General features: G+C 45.7%; 1 protein-coding gene across 1 annotated transcript in view; it reads right to left on the reverse strand.

The window, feature by feature from the left end:
• Positions 1-7,316: 7,316 nt before the first annotated feature.
• The window catches only part of CCDC3 (coiled-coil domain containing 3), a 34,622-nt gene continuing 22,238 nt past the window's right edge, over positions 7,317-19,700 (reverse strand). Inside the window, exon 3 of the mRNA XM_039730937.1 lies at positions 7,317-9,428. Coding sequence (XP_039586871.1) covers positions 9,153-9,428 — 276 coding nt within the window. The 3' untranslated portion in view covers positions 7,317-9,152. The remainder of the gene's footprint in view (positions 9,429-19,700) is intronic.

Below are 19,700 nucleotides of genomic sequence, written 5' to 3' on the forward strand. Positions count from 1 at the left end.
TGCTTAGCCCCTGAGTCAGTGCACAGAACGAAGATGTGTTACAGGCACTCCAAGTGCAGCACCAACCACCCTCCATTCATCAGGGCTGGATCTGGAACCCCAAACCTGTCCCCAGGCTGCCACAGCTCTGACTGCACTTCCAGTTCCCCTGCTCTGAGAAATGACACCTTCCACTAGACCAGGTTGCTCAAAGTCCCATTGAACCTGGCCTTTAACTCTTCCAGGGTTGGGGAATCCACAGCTTCTCTGGGCAGCCTGTGCCTGTGTGCCACTTACCTCACAGGAAAGAATTTCTTCCTTATTTTTCGACCATGCACTCTGTCTTGGAACAATTTCAGATTGATGATGGCTTTTGTCTCTGTAGGGTGAGGTATCAAATATGTGGCTAGAGAATGGACTTCCCAGGTGACACCAGGATGTAACTAGAGATGGTGATTTCTGGCAGAGGCTGCCAGCAAGTGGAAGCACTGGGACCATCACATTGCACTGTTCTACCCAGCCATGGTACAGTGCTGGGGACCACCAGTGATCAGTGGTTAAAAGGAGATTTGGCTGACTGTCTGCAGCTGAAGAATTTTCAGCCATTTCTTGTAACCTGCCTTAATTGCTGTGGGTTTTCCACAGAAGTAACAGACTAGATATCAGCAGAAATATTTAGAGAAAAAGAAAATGTTTTTCAGTTGCAAAGAGTTCCCAGATTTTCCATGCACTGAGGCAAAGACCAGCATCAGCACAGAAACTTTCAACCTGAACAGTGTCAATGCAGCTACTGAAAATGTTGTAAAGTCACAACTGCCCTGCTCTCCTGGTGAGCAGTGCTGCTTCCAGACACAATTATAAGGTACATTTCCTAAGGCAGGAGTTAGCTCTTCTTCTTGTGTTCATGGGGAACTACATGTTTTGTATGTGTAAAAAAGAATAGATTGTAATCCTGAAATGAGCCTGAATCACCTATGTGTGGATAAGAAAAGACATATCAAGTTTTTAATTTTTTTACTAAAAAATTCTTTTTACTAAAGAAATGGTTTTCATTGCTGCCAGCTTCCAACTAACACACTGTACTTATAGGTGCATATTGCATTTTCTAACATCTCTGGAATAAGAAATTTGAAGACAGCATAACCCACGATCTGCTCTCCTACAGCAAGAACTGCTTTTCCTGGCATCGAGAAATGGGAAAAATAATTCATTGACAACAGTCTGTGACATTTTCTCTTCCTTATCTCTTTAGGCCAAGTCTCCAGCAAGCAGAGTATTTCAGAAATAATCATAAGAGAAATATTAAAGAGAGGAAAGCAAAACAGTTGCCCTGTTCCCATGGAGATGCATGGGAAGAGTTCAAGCGAGCACCCTTCTGATGTGGCCACGTGTTTGTCCTTGGATGGTGAGCAGAGATCAGGCATCTCATGGTTTACTGGCATGGCAGATAAATAAATGCCTTTGACCTTGGAGGCTCTCTGCTTTTCTCTGGGCAGGGAAAGTGGAACAGAAATGTCCTCTGGGACAACCTGCTGGTCTGCACTTTCCTCCTCCCTTCTTGGTTGGTCCAGCCCTTCCCTGGTGGATCCTGGCAGATCTCCACACAAGGATCCTCTGATCTCTTCCCGAGCCACCAGTGACCCCATCTGCCCATCAGTCCCACTCTTACCTCCTGGGTGGGAAAGGGATGAAGAAATTGGGCTATGGAGGTTAAAAGAAGTGGTTTTGCCCCTCTGGCCAGCTTTCCTGAGACTCCACCTGGATTGCTGGTTTACCTGCCCAAGAGCTCCTCCTCCTCCATGCATGGCCTCATGGTTTCTGTCAGGATGGATTTCCCAGTTTGTCTCCTTCTGGGCAGTCTGGGTGTATAAGTCCCAGATCATGGCAGTCCTGGGGAAGGACTCACATTATGTATGGGCACTGTGTAGAACCTTTTAATAGTCAAAGGCTGTCAAAAAAGCTCTTGACACTAGAAAAGAGATGAGACCTCTCTGGGCTTTGCTCCAGCCAAGAGGAGCATGTCCATGCTTGTCCCCTCCCTTTTGTTGAGAAGTTGCTTTCCTGTCTAAATAAGCAATCCAAGTTTTGGCACCTAACGCAGATTGCTCTGATCCACACTCTGCAAGGCTCTACATCCCTGATGTGCTGGCACCTCCCCTCCTGCCCCACTCAAGAAGGTGACAGTTCTAGAAACTGGAGCAGGTGCCAAAATCAAGGGCCCCTGAATTCAATAATGCAGACCTGCCACAGAACTGCTGTGTGGTTTGAGTGATTTACATGCATCTTGCTGCCTTTGCTTGACTTTGAGTGGATGCAAAGTCTTGCTTAGAGCATTTTAAGGACCCAGTGTAGTCAGTGGAAGGATGAAGTATTTTGTTGCATTTGTTCCCAGACTGTGATATATAGGCTGCATGTTGGCAGCTGGTGACCCTCCAAAACCATGTGGTTTCTGGTTTCCTTTTGACTGCCTTTCTTGCAGAAAAGACCTCAAGAGTCTGTAAGTGCAAGTAGAAATGAAGAAAAGGAGCCAGGCCACTTTTTGTGCTCTGGGTGTTGATGGCAATGGCTTGAGCGAACCTCTACTCTTCACCATGCTGCCAGGTTGCCACCCAAAAGCAATATCTCTAGGTCAGCAGTGTCTCCAGGTCAGCAGTGTCTGTGGGTCAGCAATGTCTGTAGGTCAGCATTGTCTCCAGGTCAGCAATGTCTGTAAGTCAGCACTGTCTCCAGGTCAGCAGTGTCTCTAGGTCAGCAGTGTCTCTAGATCAGCAATGTCTGTAGGTCAGCAGTGTCTCTAGGTCAGCAGTCTCAAGCTCAGCAATGTCTCTAGGTCAGCAGTGTCTCCAGGTCAGCAGTGTCTCCAGGTCAGCAGTGTCTGTAGGTCAGCAGTGTCTCCAGGTCAGCAGTGTCTCCAGGTCAGCAATGTCTCCAGGTCAGCAGTGTCTCTAGCTCAGCTTGCCTGGGCCACTCCCAGCACAGAAGCAATCACTTATCCCTTGCTCTCCAGCCTGGTCCTTTTCCTGGAGCTAAAGCTGGAGCTGTGCAGCTCCTGTCCATCTGCTGATGCAAAACACAAGTGACAGAGGCTGTCTCTGTCCACTGGGGGATCCTTGAGCTCCCTTAGACAGACTCTTGATGGACAGTGCATATCAAATGGCTGTCCCTTTCCAGGACCTTTTCCATGTCTCCAATCCAGGTACTGGTGGCCACTTCTGTAAGAGCAATTCTGGCCCTGTGTGCTCCCAACTCCAGTGTCTCTCCTGTAACTACTCCTCCTTTCTGAGCTTATTCTGAGCTTATTGGAGCACCCTCACCCTCATGGCACCACCCCTGGCACATACACAAACCCCTGGGCACTACAGAGGCATCCAGGAGATTAAGATGCAATAAAAATCTGCTTTTATCAGTCCTGTCAAGGCTGTCTGTGCTGCCACCCATGGCAGCTAGGCTGTCCAGGGAAGGACAGGTTCAGGAAGGTTCATTTAGTGCATTTGCTGGGTTTTAGCTATGCAGCACTACAAAGTCTTTGCTGAGCATGTGTGCATTGCAAACTCAACACATTTCAAAGGCTTCCTGCTGATTTTTCTTGGGACAAGGGGTACATAGAAGGGACTTCTGCCAAATTTTGTCATGACTCCAAAGTGGGAGATTGCCAAAGAAAATGCCACTTTGCTGATTATATTTTAACATTGCAAAACAATTATTTACCACCTAAAATTTGTTCTGAGAAATAGCTCTGTGTTGTGGAAAATTTCAGTAAAAAGAAAAATTACTATCCATAGGCAGATAACCAGAGGGGGAGATGCCATTGCATGCAATCAGCATTAACCAAAGCAGCCAGCAATTGCTGGAACACCCTCACCAGGAAAAACCATCAGGCACCTCAGGAGCGGTGTGATGCCACCAAACCAATTAATGGAAAACCAACAAAGTCATTGAATAATTTAGGTAGGAAAAGACCCTTAAGAACATTTAGCCCAAGAGTTAAACCAGCACTGCCTTGTTCACCACTAAACTGTGTCCCCAAGTACCACATCTACACATCTTATCAACACCCTCAGTGACAGTGACTGTACCATTTCCCTGGGCAGCCTCTTCCAGGGTATGACAATAATTGTGGTGAAAAAATTTTTCCTTATATCCAAGCCAAACCTCCCCTGGCACAACTTGAGGCTGTTTCCTCTGGTAGTCTCATTTGTTGCCTGCAAGAAGAGCCTTGTACAGCCTCCCTTCTGGATATTGTAAAGAACCATGAGTTGTCCCCTGAGCCCCCCAGCTCCCTCAGCTTCTCCTCATTAAATTTCTGCTCCAGACTCTTCCCCAGCTCCATTCCTTTCTCTGGACACACTCCAGCACCTCAAGGTCTTTCTGCAATTGAGAGGCCCAAAACTGAGCCCAGGGTTCAAGGTGTGGCCTCACCAGTGGCCAGTACAGGGGCAAATCCACCCTGATCCTGCTGGCCACACTGTTACTGGTACAAGTCAGGTGCCATTGGCCTTTTTGCCCACCTGGGCCCTCTCTGGCTCATGTTCAGTCACTGTTGACTGGTACTCCCAGGTCCTTTTCCACTGGGAAGCTTTCCAGCTGCTTTTCCCCCAGCCTGTGGTGCTGTGTGGGGTTGCTGTGATTGAAGTGCAGGATTTCACCTCGATTAATCTCATGCAATTGGCCTCAGCCCATCAAACCAGCCTGCCCAGCTCATTGCCAGGGGTTTCAGTTGTCAGTTTCTCTGGATCTGGGTTGAAGGCACTTGAGATAGTAATTCATGTTCAGACTCAGGTGTTTATTATTTCTTATCAGTAAAACAGTCTCACTACCGTGAGATGGGCAACTTTTCATTAGAAGGCACAAAATGTAACAATCTCCTGTTACAAGGTCTTTTAAGATTAAACTTTCCCATTAAGAACTGACACCTAGATTATTTTCCCATTTAACCCAAAAACTGATCCCTAAGAGGCTGCAATGTGGACTTTTCTGCCCAATTACAAAATGCCACCCAAAACCATGCAGGAGGAGGAAGAAGAAGCACGAAGAAGAAATCCAGGATGACACCCTGTGCCCCCCATCTTGCTTCCATCCACAACACACTAAAAATCCCAAAACCTAAATTTCTCACCAAGTGATACCCCTACACTACTCTCTATAATCTATTTCACACTTTTGTGGATTCCAGTCTATCTTGAAGTCTAGGAAACTTTCTCCATGAATGAGGGTCAAAGTCAGTGCTCCCCTGGGGGTCAGGGCACCCCAGAGCAGACAGAGAAATATTCCCAATGCCCTGGGTTTCCACAGCTCCCACTGCAGGGACACCCTCAAGCAAATCAACACTCCCAACTCTCACCCAGCTTGGTATCATCTGTGCCAAATCCTGATCCCCCAAAAGATGACTCCTCACAAAGACAGCATTGCTCCTGCCCCACCAAATCCCTGCTGTGCCTTCCCAGACATCCTGTTGGGATGGCTTGCCCTGGTTTCCTGCAGAGCCAGGGAGCCCTCCCAGCAGTGCCACATGTGCTGGGACGTGCTGTCCTGCTCGCTGTGTTTGTTTGAGGGGATTAGGAACATGCCTGAACCCAAGCACATGCTGGAAACGATGTTTCACACGCAAGGCAGGCTGGTTTGGAGGGAAATAGGTGCATGTCTGTGATTAAATGAAAATAATTGGGGTTAAATAGGGAGGAAAATGAAATTTCCTTGCAATTCCTTGGATTTGTTATAAGAAAGAATGACACATGTTTTCAGTTTTATCTGCTTTCTACAGTTTTGCCACTATGTTTTTTCTCCTACTTTCAGAAATTAATTTGGGCTCCTTTCCCTCATTAATGGGAGATTACCTAGCTTGGCGAGAGGTTTTGTGTATTAGAAATAGGCTTCACTGATACAACTCTGAAACTCTGATGTGCTCTTTGGTTCCAAAACCCCCTTCTGCCAAAACCCAAATAGAATAACATGGCTATTTCCCTAAACTATTATTCAAACATAAGGAAGTAATTTTTTTCCCAATGGTTTTGGTGTTAAGGAGCAAAGAAACTACTAACAGTGTCTGCTCCCCATAAATCCTACCTCACTTTGTGGTTCTTCCCCAGATATTCAGGTAGGGTTTTTAAATCAGGATGATAGTAGATTCATGAGAATAGTTTATTTGGTACACTTTGTTCTATAAACATCCACTTTCAAAAAACCCCAGAAAATTCAGTTGAAAAGTCTAAAAACTCAAGGTATTTTTGAGTGTAGATCACCATCTGAATTATCCATTTACACTATGGTGAGCCACACGAGTCCTGCAGAAGTTGTGACAGAAATAGTACAAAAGGGTTGATGGTTAAAAAGGGACAATCCTAAGAGAACAATTTCCCCTCTGCTGTTTCTCTTCTGTCCTTCTTACAGTTACTCTGTCCTGTTACTATTAATTTTGCTCTTTCACTTCTTGTCATCCTCTGTATCCATCAGGAAAAATTTATTTGTCCACAAAAACATCCCCACAGTGAGCACAGATGCCAAAAATCCCATCCCTGTCTCCAGTTGTGTCCAGCTGCTCTGCAAACCCCTAGCACTGGTCCTGCAGATGTTCTGGCAGCCTTCAAGCTCCTGATATGTTTTGAAAAAGCAGATGTTACTAATTTGTAAAGCATCTTTGAACTTTTCGAGGGGGGCTGACACATTTGGTGTTGTTTCTAATAAAAAGGAGGGGTTTTTGTCTTTCTGTTTTTTACCAGGATGTTTTTTGGGTTTCTACACCATCTCTTGTAAACCCACTCAGCTATGCCAACCTCCTCTTCATTTCTGCATCTCAGTCCCTCCCTCACAGCTTTTCAAGAGGAACATAATCAGGCGTTCCCATTACTCTTGGAAATTGCATGAAATTCTGCCCTTTCTGCAGGTCTCCAGATGAGCTGGTCCCTGAAATTGCTATGGAGTGGGTCTAAAAATTATAGCATGTGTCAGGCAGGCCCTGTGTGACGTGCACCAGCCTGGGTAGACAGAACCCAAATTCCTCATTCCTCTTGTGCTTCCTGCATGTGCAGCCTTCCTGGTCACTCTCTGGATACCGTCACCAGCAGGAACAGGCAATCAGTGCTGACACTTTAATGGCATTTTTATTTAGGTTTGACATCCCCTGTTACTTGTCGAGGGGGTTCACTTGTGACCTGATCTGACTGCTGGTCCTTATCTCTGGAAATGATCCAAACCCAAGCAGGAATGAAAGGGAAAAAACTCACAAGGAAACATTTTTTGGGTTTTGTACCCAGTGAGAGCATTTTGGGTTGCATTTGGACTTTGCATTTGGGGAGGTTCTTTTTGTTTTCTTTGCAGAATAAACAAAATTCTCACAAAACTTAGGAGAACAAAATGGTTTACTTTTTTTTTTTTTAAGGAAGACAAAGGGGGAAACAGGAATAAAATTCCAATTTTTTCGTCAAGCAACAAAATACCAGCCAAAAGAAAAAGATATTCAACACTGTGTTTGGAAAATCTGTAAGAATAACAAAGGTGTAACTATATTAATTATACTTTCTCAGCTTTATACAAACACTTATAAAACATGAATGAATACCAGAGGGAATATTTTTCTTAACAAAAAATTAAAACACAAGCTTTTAATACCTATCCCAGTTCATTTGTTTAAACAGCAGTTTAGAAGTCAGAAAATAAAACAATAAAAAGTAGTTACTTTTCTATGGATTTAAATTTTGGAGTTAAAATCTCTTGATGGCTTCTAGGGAAGCCTAAGTTCTGTAGTTACTCTCAGGAAACAGCATTGCTGACTCCAGCAGAAAACAGTTCAAATTGCGGTGATGTGGAAGGTGGAGCCTTTGAAACCAGTGGAGCTTGTGGAGGAGTCAGAATCTTAAAAAATGCCAATATTATTTTAAGAAGAAGAAAAAAAAAAGTATTTCCAAAAGGAGCAGAACTGGAAGGTAATAGGAGTCAGCTTCTGTGTTCTGCTTGGACTGAAGCTCCCATTTGAAAGCTGATATGGGCTTTTCCAAGTGCAGGGATAGTTTCAAATATTAACATTATCAGCCACGGATACTGAGGCCTAAACCCACCCTGCTTGAGCAGAAGTCAGTTTGTAAATACCTAATAAAGGATATGATGGTCTTTTCTTTTTTACCAGATAACCAAGAAACAGGTTTTACTTCATATTTTAAGAAATTAGACTATATCAAATGTGTAATAAAAATATTTTCTATAGGATTTTAAAATATATACATATATAAACTACCTAAATTTTTAATGCCCAGTTGATATTGATGTGGTCTCTACAGGTTGTAAATGTAACTAAGTGAGGCTGCCCAGCAACCTCCATTATACCTCAGTGACTACAAAACTTGAAGCTTTGTCCACACTGCAACTTAAACCTGCTTGAGAATGGGATTTGAAATTGCCTGCTGGGCCTGATCCAACACCCACTCATAGGCTAAGTCCACTCCTGACTGCAGGATTAGGTCTTAGACACAGTCCCAAAATGATGTGGTTTCCAACCCAGTTGGCTGACCAGTGATAAAGGCACCTGAGGGAGTTACTGAGAGCTTTGAGGCACTCTTGGAAAAATAAAAGTTGTTATATATTCAATTTAGAATATTTAAAGATATATAGGAACAAAGACAGTTAAGACAGTTTGGGCACATCTATGTTCTGTGCTGAAGAGAGGCACAAACTGTCTGAGTCTCAGACAGAGCCTATGCCCAGGCACTGGATGTAGACTTCAGTCAAGCTCAAGCAAGGCTGAGAGCCTGGGGGTGATAAGGGAGTGAAGAGCATCATGCCTTCATCCTTCCCACCCCATTCCTCTCCAGATCCCAAGCCTGGCTTGCCCAGCCCATGAGGAGGAGGTAAACTGGCAGGAAGAGCTCTGTGTCAAGTGCCTGCAATGGCCCAGAAGTCTGGGCTGGCACTTCCATCAAAGACAACCTAAAGCTGGTGGTGGAGGTGGGAGAGGGAGGAGAAGCACAGGCGACTGTCGGGCCCTGTGTCCACTGAGAACATGGCTTTGGGCCGTGCCAAATCCAGCTGGCATCCCTGTTTCATCTGGCACTGTGTCTAAAGCAAGTTCAGATTCATTTTCCATGCAAGGTTTGAAGCACAGCATAGAGAAGGCGTGAGGGCCAGACCCTGATCTAATGCAGACAAAACTCGCCACTGCCATGGCCTGAGCACTTACCCTCGCATTATACTTTCAGGTAGGTACCATGGGAGTTCTCCTGCTTCAAAGAGTTAATATAGGGGATTTGACCACCTGCAGAGGAAAGTTTCTCGCTGAGCTTTCTGTTCACCAGCTCCATGTGCCTGGAGTTTTTCCTGGCTTGCCGGAGGGACCTCTTGACTTTCTTCACTCGATCTCGCAGCTGCTTGTTGCGCTTCTCCAGCGCCGCCACTTTCTGCTGCAGCTTCTTCACCCTGTCCTCCTCCTCAAACAGGGCCTTCTGCACCGAGGAGCACATGAGCTGTGGGGACAGCAGCAGGTGAGCTTTGCACAAAAAGTTATCACAGCAAGGGTTAAATCAGGCTTTGCAGAAAACACCTCACAACTTTTCCAAAGCCGAATGCTTTTTTGGGGGGGATTTTTACTTTGTTTTTATATCCTTTTAAGTAAAATCCTCTCTTTCACTTATGGATTTAGTTAAGACCCAAAATTGTAGATCTTGATGATACTAGTGATTCAAAACTACTTTCATGAACTGTTTGGTCAGGTCTGTCCAGTGCACTGAGGCTACATCGAATTTATGGAGAAAGGCTCCCCTAATTCTGGTACTAAACTGGAGTTTGGGGCAAGGGGTGTCACTTTTGGAAAACTCTAGTTTTGATTCAGCTTAGCAGCCCTTCAGAAACCCCAGATTCTGATAAGAGCCTGCTCTTTGCTATTTATGTCAACATGTGAAATAAGGACAGCACCTGCCAAACGCAGAACTGGTTATTTTGCTTTTCCAAAAACAGAGGTGTCTTAAACACCTCACTATATTGGCTTGTTTAAGACAAAACCCTAGAGGGCAATATCTCAGCAGCCTCTAGGAGCATCCATGATGCCATAACTTTAACAGAAGTTATTATTTAGGGGGTCATTGCCTGAAAACTGCCCCTCCCACTCTACCCCATACAACTTACTGCAATATTGCCCGCAGAAGAGACATCAAGCTCTTGATGCTCACTCATGCCAGTGGCTCTTAGATAGGAAATAAAAAACACAGGTGGTTTCAAAGGTGCTGCCCCCAAGGCATCACTAGAAGAACAGCTCACAGGGCATTGTCAAATCCACTGGGTTGGGTGGTGGTACATCTGCAAAACATCTTTGGACAAGTGCTCATCTTCTACAACCTCATCCTGGGATGACCCAAAAGACCTCTCTTATCTCATGGGTATGTTTATGGTCTCACTGGTTTCCTGTTTGAAGGTGCAGCAACAGGAGTGGGATGGCAAACACCAGCCGGGGCTGCTGAGTGGTCAGTTCCCAACCCACAGCTCACTCAGAATGGGATTCAGCTGCCTTCCCTTAAGCAGCTAAAAACGAGGCTCAGGTCTGGGCTCTTCTTTGCATTTTCCCTGCAGTGTCTGCAGGGAGAGACACCCTTCCAGGGGCTGATTTGCACCTCCTAGGGCAGAGGGAGGAGTCACCCTCTGAACACAACTCTCTGCTTTTACTGACCACAAAGACACCAAGTTCCATTTTTTTCTACCTGGAACACATTTTCCAGGCAGCAAAAGAGAAGGTATCTGGAGCTCAAGGACAGCTCCGCCAAAAAGTTTCTGATTTAGAAGATCCACATCAAAATCAATTTCTCCTCAGGTGCCTCCTGCTTTTTTTTTGCCCTACCAAAACCATCCTGAGATATTTTATTGTGCATGTGGGACTTTCATCTTGCTGCTGCACTGTGAGGACTGGATTCTGCTGCATTTATCTTCTAAATATATCTAGAAATTTTTCTATGTGTGTCAAGCACTCCTGGAGTCTGGATGGGCTTTCTCTGGCAGAACATTTGGAACAGACAGGGAATCTAAATAAACAAGTAAATCCTGACTGTGATGATGAAGGATTACATGTTTCTTTCCATCTTACTTTGTAGTATTTTCAACAACTGAAAGTTGGGGAGGGAGCCTGCCTTGATGAATAACATTTCATTTGCTTTGGAAACCCCCAGCAGTGGGAAACCATGGCCAGTCAACACAAACACAGCAACTGCTTCCACTCCCTTGGAAGCTCTTGTTCCTTGTGCAAAAGCACTGCAGGGTTTTGCTATATGGCAAATTCTTGCCCCAACTGTTCTCTCTCTAGGGCTCTTTTATAAATGCATGCTAGCGAGATGGGAGCTCACAGATAGAGGGCCAGAACTTGTGCTGAAAAGGAGAGAGTTTGGTTTTAATCGCTGCTCAATCCACGTGGTCTTTGAAAACAGCCAGCACATCTTGGCTTTTGTGTTTGCCAAATCCTTGCAAAACCTCAAGCAGAACAATTCTTGAATTTAAATCCCCGTAAAGGAGGACACTGAGTTAGGGAAATATGTTTGTTGGGAAGACATGAGGTGGAAACTCTACTTCACAAGGGATTTCCTGCATTTTCCATGGATGCAGTGATAGGCATGGCCTATGCCAGAGTCCAGTGCAGAGGAACAAACACTTCATGCAGCTGAAGTGGGAGGTTGTGTGAACCCAAGTGCATTTCATTTGTCTGGGCTGGCTGATGGGGAACAGCAAACATCAGGAATAGAATTATCCTCATCCCAGAGACACTCCCAAACATTTTGAGGTTGGTCTTTTGTCAGCAGAGGTAGACCTGCTCTACAGAGCCACTCAGAAACTTCTCAAACACTATCAAAAAGCTAACCAGCTCATTTGCTTATACTGTTTTTCTACAGTCCTCACTCTCCAGTCTCACACAGCTCAGGGCTTAAATTATCTGGAGATATCCAGAGACATCACAGGAACAGCACAGTTCTAAAAAAATGAGGCACTATCTGACATGCACAGCTTTGTTTGCCAACAGGGTAGGTGATAGGAAGAGCCCAGCTTGATAACTGGATGCCTGCCTGCAACTGCAGGACTACCAGCAGGAAAATAAACACTTTGTTCCTTCTGCATAGGGAAAAATAACAAGGTGGAGTCCTCTCATTCTCACTGGCTGGTTACAAACAGCATTTGTCACAGGACTCTGCAGTGGGGATGATGATGATGGTGGTGATGATGATGATGATGCTTAAATGTGAGTGCTGTCCTGCCCTTGCTGTTAGTGCTGGAGCTGTGATTCACCTGGCTGCAACCAAGTTATCCTCAAGCTGGTGCTGAGAACTGTGTAGCTGTGACAGCTGTGAGCTCAGCACAGCCTGGGTAACCAGCCCAGCTGCTGAACAAGCTGGTGAGCAGCTACCCAGTCCAAGTTTCTACCTGGATGCTTGGGAAATGAAGAGGACTAGGAAATGGCTCCTTAGGCAAACCTTATAGAACATTTTCCAAATTCTCTTCAAAATTTGAAATCCCTAATGATCCATAATTCAGAAGATTTGTCTGATCTGAAGATCTGCCTGCATGTCTGTTTGTTCCACAGTTTTGTTAGGAAGGCATGCTCAGCAGTGGTACACTCAAGTTCAGAGCAGTACCAGAGATGTACTGGGAAGGGTGGCACAGGAACCACACAGATCCTGAGGATTTATCCCAGACAGCCTACAGCTGTGAAACTGCTTATTAAATATGTTTGAGTATATGTCTGAGAGACAATATCACAAATATACCAAATTTAAAGTTTCACCATATCTAGATTTACAAAATCTGCCAAAGAAATCAGCACTGTAATAAATAGAATAGAATCACAGAAACATTGAGGTTGGACAACACCTCCAAGATCATCCAATCCAATCATTAACCCAACAAACTAATTTTGAATCATCACATTTTAGGCATGCAAACACCTTACTAAACATCCTGAAATTATATATATACACATTTTTCTTATTGACAGACCAACACCCACCTTCTGTAAAATTGGTTTGAGGGCACAGTGGATAAAGGTAGCATAAGGATAAGAGTGTGATTGTAGTGATCATACACCATAAAATGTCCATAAGTGATTGAAATTGGTGTTACAGAACTCCAATCACTCAAAGCCCAGCATTGGCACCCAAGTCTTGCTCTTCACCTACCCAAGGGAGAGATGTTGAGTCTCAGTTATCTCCTCATGCATGCTCCTTATGGCAGCACTGCTAAAAAACCCTGGAGTCCCACTACCTAAAAGTCTTTCCAGTGGGAGTGAGTGTGTTGCATGGAAAGAAAGACAAGGAATCAAAGAATAATGGGGGAGGTCTGGCAGAGGGGAGTATTGGGTTTGGGATGGAGTGACTTAACCTCCAGTTACTGGGGTTTTTCAGCCAAGACTAACACTCGTGTTGAAGTGTGGAAAAGTCCCTGTCAGCGCTGTTAAAGCATTGTGTTGGGTGAAGTGGTGGGGGCATGGCAGTGCTGAGTCAAACCACCTTTGCTTGCTGCAGGAACAGCACTTTCAGAGGTACAGAATTGGGGTCCCTAGGACATATCCATATAACTGGCATTAATGGAGATAAGCTGGGATTTCACCCTAGGACCTCATATGCATCAGCAAGATGCACAGGACCTGGATGGAGAAAGAAATTGTTGTGGCTGTTGTTACCTTGCTGAATGCTGGGTCAGCATTTGCCATAAGAAATGCAATGTTTGTAGCACAGCTCTCCAGTTCATTCAAAATATTAGAGATGTAGATTTCTTTGGGGTATGAACCACTGCATACAGGAAGCCTCTGCCAGCCTACATCCAGTCTCAAGGTGTTCTTCTTCCTCATTTCACTCCTCACTAAAAGCAGATTTTCTCTTTAAGCTCCTTAGATGCAGCTAGTCAAGGCAAGTTGTCATTCCCAACAGTCATCAGGGAGCAATGGGCACATCCTAGAGGAGATGTCTTGCCTACCTTAGACACTTCCCTTAGGTGGATCACCTTTGGAGACTCCTGCCTAGAAAACTATCTCAGACTGGAATGGATGTCACCAAGAGTCCCATCAAATCTCATCTGAATGGCACTGACTCCCCAGGGCAGGCTGCAAGGACAGGATACAGATAATTTTCTTGGAGTTTGGAGAAACTTGCCCTGGAAACAAACCCAAAACCATGTCCATGTGCACTTGGGGGTCTTTAAAAAGAGCTTTGTTCTGGCCTGTATCAAATCACTGCTTGGTGCGAAGGTATCTGAACTGCTGGTGGCTCTCATCTGCAGTGTTGCTGGCATCCATTTCAAAAGCACACACTTCTCCTTCAAACTCACAGCCCTCCCACCCCTGCTCTGGCTGGGGGTGGTTTTACAGGATGCAGGGGCATTACGGGGCACTTCCATGGAGGTACCTGAAGAGAGGTCCTTTGCCCCAAAACCACACCTAGAGCTGGTCCTGAGGCATTGCTTTCCCCTGGCACTCAGAGCCATGAAGCCTGAGAAGCTGCTGAGAGGATGGAAACAAAGATAGCAAGTGACAGTCACACCAAGTCACCTCTGCCAGGACTGGAAATGGGGATGGGAATTTGTCGTCACAGTCACTGCCAGTGGCCAGGAAGGGATCAACACCTTTTTCCCTGTACTTGTGAAGGAAAAAAGTCAATGGTGTGGCAAGTATAGAAACCACACTAATCAAGACAAGAAAGGGGAAAAAAAAGGTGTAGGGCATGAGCCAGACTGCCTACCACAGGCACCTCACTCGTGCCAAGTGAGCAGATAAGTCAGTCATGACAGTAAATCCCTAAATTCCCTGCCCAGGCAGTGGGAGACAGAAGGTCTCCAGGAAGAGAAAAATAAACCAAGAGGGTACGACCTCACTCTGGGGCATCTCCAAGTTCCTTTCCTCTGCTCGCTGGCCTCGCAGCAGCCAGGGAGGCACAGGCTGCTCTCACCCTTTCCTTTGAGCTCCTTCCTCCCGGCGCTTCCCTGGATGCCGCAGGAATGCGGCGCTGAACTGGGAGCGGAGCTGCGGGCAGGTCTCGGACTGAGCTGTTCAGCAGGAGCAGCCGAGCTCCCGCTCCTCCTCCGAGCTCGGTGCTCAGCCCCACCTGTCCCATCCCATGTGCCTTCAGCATTCCCAGGAGCCTCCCAGCCGCAGCAGCGCTCCCAGCTCCCAGCAAGGTGTACCTGGGTCAGGGCTGGGCATGCAGAGGATCTTGGAGCCCTCAAAGGTTTGCTCTGCCAGCCTCTTTGCTGAGACTCACATCACCCTCCTCGGACTCCCTCCACCAAAGCCAGGGCTGGGCATGCAGAAGGTCTTGGAGCCCTCAAAGGTTTGACCTCTGCCAGCTTCTTTGCTGAGACTCACATCACCCTCCTCGGACTCCCTCCACCAAAGCTTCTCGGGCTGGCAGGGGAGTAAGGAGCCGTGGGGTGGCACATGTCTCCATGGTGTACAAAAGCAGAGGCAGCAGCCAGGACACCCCTCCTGGCTCTCCAGCCCTGCCACAGGGCATGTCCAGAGCTCATTGCAAGGAGAGCCAGCTCACAGGCTCTGCAGCACAGCTCTGTGCAAGGCAGAACACAGCCCGAGCAAATGCCTTTGTTCGTGGCTTGTGGGCATTCCCAATGCACCTCTGCCCTGTTCCTGGGCAGGGGCACACAGGGCAGGTCTGGGTAGAGCTGCTCAGTTATAGGCAAGTGATCCTGAATGTTAAAATGCACTTCCCAGCTGAGCTTAAAGGAAAATGTTTTGAGGAAAGACAAACAAAATCTTTTCTCCGTGGTTTTAACAAGTAAATGTGTGTTTAAGTCTACCTTACAAGACAGGCTGCTTCAGAGATTTCTGAATTTTGCCTGAACTCTAAAAATGTCCAAATTACAGAGTCTTTTTTTTCTTTTTTTTTCTTTCTTTTTTCTTTTTGTCTCAAAGTGATTGCAGTCTTAGCAGGGCTTTAAAAATCTCTGTGAGAGGCTTTTTTCCCCAACAATATGTACAGAACCTTTCCATTACCACAGCTACCGAAGTTACCAAAACTTGCTATCCACTTTAATTTTCAACTTAGCTTTTCCCCACCTAGTATTACTATTCTCACAATAAAACCAATGAGGTCTGACATGCCTAAAACTACTTTGCTAATATACCTTACCCCAAGTGTATTGTTCTCTGACTGAAAGTTGCTGTGTGACCATGTCTCCATCTAAACTTGTTTTACTTGGCTTGTATTTCAATAGGATTAGATCACCATTCCCCCCACACATACACACAGAGACTAATTAAATACCAAGGAAGGGATAAAACCAGCAAGACCCAAAATCAAAGTGTATTGTGTCCTTGTTTCTCACTGATGGGAACTTGGGGAAAGGAGAAAATGCTGATCAGAGCAGCACAGCATCTTATGATTTGCTCCTATTTATTGAAATTTTTGAATGAACTGATCTTTACCTTGTGTTACAACAGCTTCTAGAAAATGTTAGTGTTTCTGTCAAGCAGAGGGCATATACCTTATAGCATAGTAGCAGAGAGGGAAGTACAGTTTATCCAACTACACCATCCCCAGATGCAGCTGAAGCTGAGAACCAGAATCAGATGGCGAAGAAAAATATTTATGCTTACCACTATGAATTTGCATGAGAGCAACACTGGTTTAAAGTAGCATTATACCTGGTTTGGGGTCTTTACATAAAGTATGATTTACTTCAGTCTAATGTTTTACAACTTGTGGAGTTCCCTGGGAGTCCTGACAGAGGTGACTGATGTTTTGGCGTGGCAAGTGCTGCAGGGATGTCTGTAAGCTGAGGTTTACTTAAACATGGATGTAAGGGGTACAGAAGAGCAGGTGGGAGCCATGGATTGTGGGAGAACAGGGGACACATGGAAACAAGGTTGATTAAGGTCTTAAGGAACCCAGAACCTCCTGGGGGTGAGGCCATGCCAGACCTCCCTGTACCCCTCAGCAGGTTCAGAGTGCAAATGCTCAGAGCCCACATCCTCTGTCACTGAGGAGGGAAGAACTGGGATCAGTAAATATACAATAAAATAAATGTTGTGTATAATATGAAGAGAACCTTTGTTTCTCTGTCACCTATAAGTCAAAATGGGGAAAGAGAGAAGCCGAGCAAATCCCAGCAGACTGTGAGTGGGTATTGGCAAATGGCCACAGTGTGACTGCAATGCACTAAATGCTGCCTCTCAAGAAAGCAAAGAAATGGACATTTACTGTAATTTGAGGCCATGTCTGCTCCCCAGACAATATATCATATCCAGGGGCACTTGTATGCACAGGGGGAGAACCCACGCTGAGAAAGGCAAATGTTTAAAGTTAATGCAACATCTATAAAAGTCAAGTTCCCCTATAAATCCCTGTGCTCTGGATGTGTTGGCTTCACACTGCACACAAGCTGCTGCAGCTCAGCTGCCTTTACAAACAGATAGGATTTCCTTGGCTGAAAGCTCAGCTGGAAGCCCTGAGCATGCACTGCTGCTGTGCCTGGCTTTTGGATTCCAAAGAGAAACTGAAGGTGCCCCAGGGCAACTTGCTGCCCTAAGGTGCCACTGGGGAGGGGGAATGCTCACATCTCTCCTGAGCATCCATAGGAACTTCTGGAGACATTTCACTTTATTTTCTAAGTCTGTTTGGGTTCAGAAAAGCATGGAGACCACACTCAGACTTGTATTTATCTGTGTTTGGTGGGTTCCTTGTGGTGGTCTTTGCATCACCCTGCTAAAATAGGTAACCTCACTCCAGGGTAGGAAACACTGGCTTTCTGATCATTTTCTACAGTCTTTACAGGGACAGAAATTCCTCTGGAGGATGAGTCAGAGGACCTAATTTAGAGCAGGGAATCAGGCACTAAAACTGAGTTGAATAGTACGGAAACAACTCCAGCACAGTGCTTACGCACGCAGTGGAGATGCCCCTGTCATGGCAGGAGCAGGACAAGAGGCTCTAATGAAGCCTTTCCCTGCAAGCAGGAAGGGATTTGGGAATCCTGCATGGAAATGACGGCAGCAGCACTGAAGTCAGGCTGGGTGAAACACACGGGCTTGACAAAAGGCATCTGCATCTGCTCCTGAGCTGCTCTGCAAGCCCAGAGCACAGAGGAGACCTCAGCAAGGAGCTGTTTGCTGTGCCCCGTCCCAGCAGGGCTGAGGACAGAGCCAGCAGGGCTGGGGACCAGGTCCACCCCTCATTCCAGCACGGAAGTGCCACAGGTTGCCACAGCATGAAGTGGAAAAGCCTTGGTGAGGTTGAAGAAGCAAAGACAAAGGGAAGGAAAAACAAACATCTGTGATCTGCAGGCGCTCCCTGAATAATGTCAGGGCTGAGAAAGGGACCAAATGCCTGAGAGACTGATGAGCAGCTCTGAACAACAAGCTCCAAGCACTAACATCTGGCTGCTACTCAGGGATATTCCTGTCCCACCAGGCAGCCCAGAGCAGCCTGTCCACAGCTCCGGCTGCTGCGTGGGCTGTAAATCCTGAAAGGGCCCCAGACCACCCTGGGTGAGATAAATGGGCAACAGGCTGCTCTGAAGATGGCAGGATTTGGCAAATAGGCAGTTTTCAATGAGGAAAAATGTATCTAGGGAACCACCCTCCTGCTTGCATGTGTTCAAATGGCCCTAAGCATTTGGGGCATTAATGACTGTTTCTATAGGAGACAAAAGCTGTTTTCACTCCAGTACAATTCCTCAGATCAGGTTCTATTCCTAGGCCAGTATTTCAATTCTCAACAGAAATACAGGCTCAGGGAAATACAGGATTATATTTGAAATCCAATGTCATATTTAGTGGCTAAATTCTCTCCCTGCTGCTTTGCTGCCTTTCATACAGAAGCACCAGAAACTCCCACCAAGTGCTGCACAACTTACTGCCTTATACAGGGAAAAGCTTTTCACACAGGGCTGGCTACAATGCCTGCAGAAAATAAGGTCATAAGGGAAGCATGAGTCAGGCCTCTCCATACACACAAGCCTGGAGCACTCTTTCCAGCCTGACTTCAGGAGAAGTAGGATTGTAGCCTCAGCTACACAGGACAAAATGCTCACAGGGCTGGAGGATGCCCTGTGGTGAACTCTTCCCTCCAAGCATGTAAATTATAGAGCACACACCCCACTGCTGGTTAATGTTGCAGTGGTGGCTCTCAAATGTGTAATCCTATGTTAATAATTGTGCTGGAGAGAGATAATTACATAGCAAGTGCCACACCACTGCACAGTGAGCACATGGTGATACCTTAGAGCTACAGTTCAATCATGGACTGCCTTGGGGTTTGGCTCTTTTGTGAATAACTGCACTGAGGTCTGAAAAATCTCATAATATCCTGCTGTTATGTCTTTTTACCTGTAAAATCTGCTATTGTTCCTGGCCAAATACTTAGGGACAGGCAGCAAATGCATCCCCCTGTAAGGCTGTGTTACTGTTTGTGTATGCACAGGCTTTAAAGATGATTATGAAATTAATTTTCTCTATCAGTCCAAAATTCTTCTGTGGAATTTGTTATGCTTTTCCCATATTTCTCTGACACAGAAGTTATCTGTACTTTCACCAGCTTTGTATTGCATCACATTACCAATATCAAGGTCCAAGGAATGGACAGTCTTGAGGAGCAGATGATCTGGATTGCCTCACACCCCTCCTGCAGTACCAATCACAGTACCCACACCAGTCACCATCCACACAACTCCACAAAAATTGCCTAAATTTTCCAAAAATAAATAAAAAAGAAAAAGGAAAAAAAAAAAAAGACAAGATGGCAAACCCACTCTGAGGAAGT

The sequence above is a fragment of the Passer montanus genome, unplaced genomic scaffold, assembly GCF_014805655.1.
Source record: "Passer montanus isolate IOZ18808 unplaced genomic scaffold, ASM1480565v1 scaffold74, whole genome shotgun sequence".
Classification (NCBI taxonomy): Eukaryota; Metazoa; Chordata; class Aves; order Passeriformes; family Passeridae; genus Passer; species Passer montanus.